The 6,000-nt window shown below is 41.4% G+C and overlaps 1 protein-coding gene across 3 annotated transcripts in view; it reads left to right on the plus strand.

The window, feature by feature from the left end:
- The window catches only part of LOC106579432 (cadherin-23), a 706,260-nt gene extending 701,395 nt beyond the window's left edge, over window positions 1-4,865 (plus strand). Inside the window, exons 66-68 of one of the 3 annotated variants that reach the window (XM_014159337.2) lie at window positions 2,869-2,988; window positions 3,169-3,279; window positions 3,714-4,863. In XM_014159337.2, coding sequence (XP_014014812.2) covers window positions 2,869-2,988; window positions 3,169-3,279; window positions 3,714-4,061 — 579 coding nt within the window. In that variant the 3' untranslated portion in view covers window positions 4,062-4,863. Of the gene's footprint in view, window positions 1-2,868; window positions 2,989-3,168; window positions 3,280-3,713 lie in introns of all 3 variants that reach the window. The other 2 variants (XM_014159340.2, XM_014159338.2) reach the window with 2 other exon arrangements.
- The last annotated feature ends 1,135 nt before the right edge of the window (window positions 4,866-6,000 follow it).

Below are 6,000 nucleotides of genomic sequence, written 5' to 3' on the forward strand. Positions count from 1 at the left end.
TTTATCGAACAAAACATACATGTATTGTGTAACATGAAGTCCTATGAGTGCCATCTGATGAAGATCATTAAAGGTTAGTGATTCATTTTATCTCTATTTCTGCTTTTTGTGACTCCTCTCTTTGGCTGGAAAATGGCTGTTTTTTTGTGACTAGTTCGCTGACCTAACATAATCACAAGGTATGCTTTCGCCGTAAAGTCTTTTTGAAATCGGACAGTGTGGTTGGATTAACAAGAAATGTATCTTTAAAATGGTGTATAATACTTATGTTTTAATTATGAGATTTCTGTTGTTTGAATTTGGCACCCTGCACTTACACTGGCTGTTGTCAAATCGATCCCGCTAAAGGGATTTGATCTCTAAGAAGTTTTAATGAACCCCCCACTTCATCCAGAGTGGATGGGTGAGTCAACACTGTTGTTCCTGCTCTCAATCTCTCTCTGTGTTTTGCCTGTCTGACCCGCCATTTTCTTCGATCCTGTGTTTTTTCCCTTTTTCCCTCACTCTCTTTCTTTTTTGAATCTCTAAATCCTTAAACGTGACCTGACCTGATCTCGACCCCCCTTCATCACTAATCCATGGCTCTCTCTCCTTATCAATGCCTGCCACATGTGATCACTTTCCCTACACTCAGTACATTCCAAGCTTAATTGCCCCCACTAATATACCTTCCTCCTACAGATAGCCGAGGGGCTACACCAGAGGTTAATGGTTATGGCACCCCTCATTTCTCTATTACAACTAATGATTAATAAGGATTTAAAGTTCATAAATCCAAACCTATCACCAGTTATACCAAAACAATACAGATATCCATCTCCATGTTTTAATGTGGAAACAAATACAAAAATCACGTGGGACAAATCACAATATATTAAAGGGGCAATCTGCAGTTGCTGCATCCTTTTTGGAATTTTTAAATGAACAATGTAATGATGGTATGTGGTGTGGATTTCATGAAGATGATGGAGAGATGCTCAACTATATAAAATTAATTAACTACTGACAGTTTATGAGATAGTGGAAATGTGGTAATAATTTTAATTTAAGTGGCAATCCTACTAATATTTCAATGAGAAACTGGTTTTAATTTGATCAGTTAGGGGTGTTGTATCTATTGCCAAATAATGACAACGACTTATAACGCTTAGAACGTGAGAGTAGTGCGACTCCCCTAGCAGGTCTCAAACCCAGTGACGAATGCCCTATCCACTATCCCAATAAGGGATATCCTAGGGCATATGCTTATTGGGCCAGTATCGTTAGACTCTGTTGAGAAGCAAACCCTAAACCCTTCTTGCTAGGCAGATCTGAAACTACTGGATACTGTAGGTATAAATCTCAGCTCTGTTAAAAGTACACTCAAGAAAAACTATTTTATTGACCATAGTGATTCCATAGTGATAGACCATAGTGATTCCAACATCAGAGAAGTATACACCAACATCAGAGAAGTATACAAAAAGCACTAAAATTGCTGAAATAAGTCAATCAAATCAATAAACTGACATTAACATGGTGACATAACAGAAAGCTCGGAATGCTGTGAACCAAGAGGTTGTGAGTTCAAATCCCAGGGGAGGACATGCTGAATAATAATGATCGTATAAATTAACATGCACAATGTAATCATGTATGTCAAATATGTACATTGAAAACACTATGTTAAAAACATTGTTTGTGTGTGAATGTCCCTAAAATTGCCAACAAACAAAGAGCTGTGAATGGATCAGTGGTTCACCAATCAGAGCCTAAAATGGGCCTGGCCACAGTAACAAAGGGAGATGTGCAATGATAAAAAAAATCTGTGTTTTCTTCGAGACTGTTTCTTTGGGACCATCAGGTGACATCTGATACCCAGGAATGTTCTTGCAAAGTTCCCATGAAACGTGCCTAGAACATCAATATCTTATATTCGTAGAAAATGGCAACCATGTTCAGTGTATGTTTGGTGGGACGTTGATAGGATATTCTTCTAACCCACAGAAAACTGGACACAGGAATGTTCTTGCAACATTCCCATGAAACATGTCTAGAACATTAATATTGAATATTCTGAGAAAATTTGAATCATGCTCTGGGTAAGTCCTGTTTTACATTAAAGGAATGGTCTCTTGGAAACAGTCCTTATATGTCACTGGAACATTCCTATGAAAACCTAATGAGACTCAAGGGAACGTTCTCTAGAGTTGTGGAAGCGTTTGTTGTTAGCTGGGACTACACAGGAAAAATTATACACAGTGAATCCCTCCTCTGGCCTAGCCAGGTATTGTTCTATTTGTATTTACTATGGATCCCCTTCCTGGGGTCCAGCAAAGTTAATAAGGCAGTTATACAATTTAAAAACATTACAATGCATTCACAACAGATTTCACAACACACTGTGTGCCCTCAGACCCCTACTCCACTACCACATATCTACAATACAAAATCCATGTGTACGTGTGTGTATAGTGTGTATGTTATCGTATGTGTGTATGCATGTGTCTATGTTTGTGTTGCTTCACAGTCCCCGCTCTATATAGTCCTAGAGAAGATGACACCACAATTTGTCTCAGGTTTACATGAGCTCCAATTAGTCATCATGGCTCTGTCCTCCGAGTGACCCTCAGGCAGGGATTCAATCAAATCACTGTCAACAAGCGCACTGCACTTGACTTATAAAGGTAATTTACACTTGAGTTGACGTCCACGGCATTTACGGTGTATGTATTGCCTGCATGTCGACAGTACAGTACACATTTGATTGAATCCCAGCCAAAGTCAGCTCTGGATCTCTCAGTGTCTCTCGTATTCCCAGTGCTGCCCTCCAAGGGCAGGCATTTGTCTTTCACTGAACTCTGTGTGTGTGTGTGTTACACCTTGCAGGGAACATTTGGCCGCGAGCCGAAGGACAAGCCTGAGGATGACCGTTACCTGAGAGCAGCCATCCAGGAGTATGACAACATCGCCAAGCTGGGCCAGATCATGAGGGAGGGGCCCGTTAAGGTAAGGGACACACATATGTCCTCTCAGGTGGCAATGACCACACATTCCTGTTGGGAACTAATATTTCTGCTTGTAAAACAACCATTGGTTTTGAGGTGCTGTGCGGTAATCTAAACATATTGGGACGGTAAATGTGATTTTGATTGACTGTGATTGTGACCCTAACTGCTGTCCTATTAGGGCACATTGCTCAATGTGGTTCTGGACGACTACCTGAGGCTCAAAAAGCTCTTTGCAGCCAGACTTGTCACCAAGTCGACCAGCCAAGGCGACCAATCGTCAGTCACAGAGGTGGGACGTGAGAAGAAGCAGGTCCAATCCTGTTGCTGTGTGCTGTCCTGTTCCCTGCCACCGCCATTGGAGGGCGCTATATCACTCCTCTGTTTCCCCCACTGGCGCTTCTCCGTCTCACTGCCTCTGCTTGCATGACTCCTGTAGGCCACTGCCACCCCACTCTACTGCTCTATAGGATGTTGCCACTTACTGCTAGTGCTAACTGCTAACTACCTGCTGTTTTTCCCCTCAGAATTCCTTTCAGGCTAATTTCTGACTGCTGCACCTTTTCAACATTACTGCATCTGACTTTCAATGTTACTTAATTTCAATGAGACAATTGGTGCTGCTTTTTTGCTTTTGTAATTTTTCTCCTATCCCCCAACCCTCTACTCTTTAATATAATCTGCCCATTCCTCTCTTCCATGTCTCTACCTTATTTCCTCTCCCAGCTGATCCAGAGTGACCTGGATGATGATGAGGATGAGCGAGTGGGCATGGGTGGCAGCTGGGGCACGATGCGCTTCAAACACAAGCTCCCCGTGGAGATGAGGGGACCCGACGGCGTGCACGTTGTTCACGGCAGCATGGGCACGCTCCTGACCTCTGACCACAACAGTCTGCCTGAGGACAACCAGCTGGCCCTGGCACGCTCCATGGAGGCGCTTAACACCACCGACAGTGGGCTGTACACCAAGCACAATGCCCGTACCGAGTCAGCCAAGTCCACGCCGCTGCACCACAACAACAAGGACGATGATACACTGCCCGAGAGCCCGCTGGAGATCACCGAGTTATGACTAGCCTCTCTGGTCTGAGAAGATCCACCACTGAGTGGAGTGTCCTCCTGTCCCCCTGCCTCTTCCTCTATCCTCTCAAAGACTGAGTGTCAGACACTGACCACTGTGACCAGTATACAGCCAGGGGAGATTTGGGGAAGCGGGCAGAGGGCCAGGGGTTGGAGGAGGTGGAGTGTGTATAGTCTGGGAACTTCAAATGCCGGTGAAGATCTTTGCCAGTGAGCCATGGATGGCATGTGTAAAGGATTTTAATTTTGTTTAACGCCTGATGGTGGATCAAATGCATAGGCCTGTGTGTCAATCGAAGACCTGGAACATAGAATAGCAAAGCAAACTGAAAGACTACTAAGATAAAACATTTTGATAAATAGGACATTATGGCCAGCTTGTCTCTTGCAGGACATTATTTGGTCTCTTACACATTCATCTGAGATCCAGGTGCCCAGCTAACAACATTCCCACACTATTAGAGAACATTCCCTTAAGAGTCTCATTAGATCATTACCCGGTGGTGTAAAGTACTTAAGTAAAAATACTTGAAAGTACTACTTAAGTCGTTTTTGGGGGTATCTGTACTTTACGTACTATTTACATTTTTGATTACTTTTAATTTTCTTTAGGAATGTAGTGAAGTAAAAGTATGTATTTTTTACTCCATACCTTCTCTCCCTGACTCCCAAAAGTACATTACATTTTGAATGCTTATCAGGACAGGAAAATGGTCTAATTCACACACTTATATCAAGAGAACATCCCTGGTCATTCCTACTGCCTCTGACTCTAAACACATGCTTCATTTGTAAATTATGTCTGAGTGTTGGAGCGTGCCCCTGGCTATCCGTATATTAAAAATAAAAAAAATATTTCCGTCTGGTTTGCTTAATGTAAGGAATTTGAAATTATTTAGACTTTTACTTTTATTACTTAAGTATATTTTAGCAATTAGATTTTCTTTTGATACTTAACTATATTTAAAACCTAATACTTTTAGACTTTTACTCAAGTAGGATGTTGCTGGGTGATTTTCACTTTTACTTGAGTCATGTTCTATTAAGGTATCTTTACTTTTACTCAAGTATGACAATTGGGTACTTTTTCCACCACTGTCATTACCTAATGTTTTCATAGGACTGTTCCAGTGATGTGCAAAGACGGTTTCATTCCTTTAATGTTAAACAGAACTTTCCCAGAACGTAGTTAGCATGTTCTCAGAATATTCAATGTTAATGTTCTAGACACATTCCTTGGGAATGTAGCAAGGACATTCCCGTGTCCCGTTTTCTGAGGGTTAGGAGAATATTCAATCAACGTCCCACCAAACATACACATAGCATGGTTGCCATGTTCCCAGAATATCTAATATTATAATACGCTAATTATTCTAAACTGCGGAAGGGACTACTCCAACAATTTTTGTATTATTTTCTTCATTTTAGGCTCGAAAGAAGCATGTCGTCCTCTTACATCCGGTAGACCACTTTATATTCCGCTGGGTTTTGTTTTTTCAGTTTTTGTGTTTGGAATGGCATGGATACTATTGTGTCATGTTAATGACATTACGGCATAATTCCGCTCCTCCTCCAGCCCTATAAAAGGGACCCCTGACCCATCTAAAAGTAATTCGTAGTCAATGACAGAGAGCATCCACTGTCCTGGCGTTGCAGGAGAGGAGGCTGCATGAGGCGTGAGATAGGCCAGGTAACTTACAGAAAGTATTCATACCCCTTGATTTATTCCACATTTTGTTTTGTTACAGCCTGAATTCAAAATGGATTCATTGGATTTTTTTTCTCTCACCCAACTACACACAAGTCCTGATAATGACAAAGTGCAAACATGTTTTTAGAATTTTTTGCAAATTTGTTGAAATTGAAATACAGAAATACAGTACTAGTCAACTACTCATTCAAGAGTTTCTTTATTTTTACTATTTTCTACA

Source organism: Salmo salar, chromosome ssa19 (genome assembly GCF_905237065.1).
Source record: "Salmo salar chromosome ssa19, Ssal_v3.1, whole genome shotgun sequence".
NCBI classification, from domain to species: domain Eukaryota; kingdom Metazoa; phylum Chordata; class Actinopteri; order Salmoniformes; family Salmonidae; genus Salmo; species Salmo salar.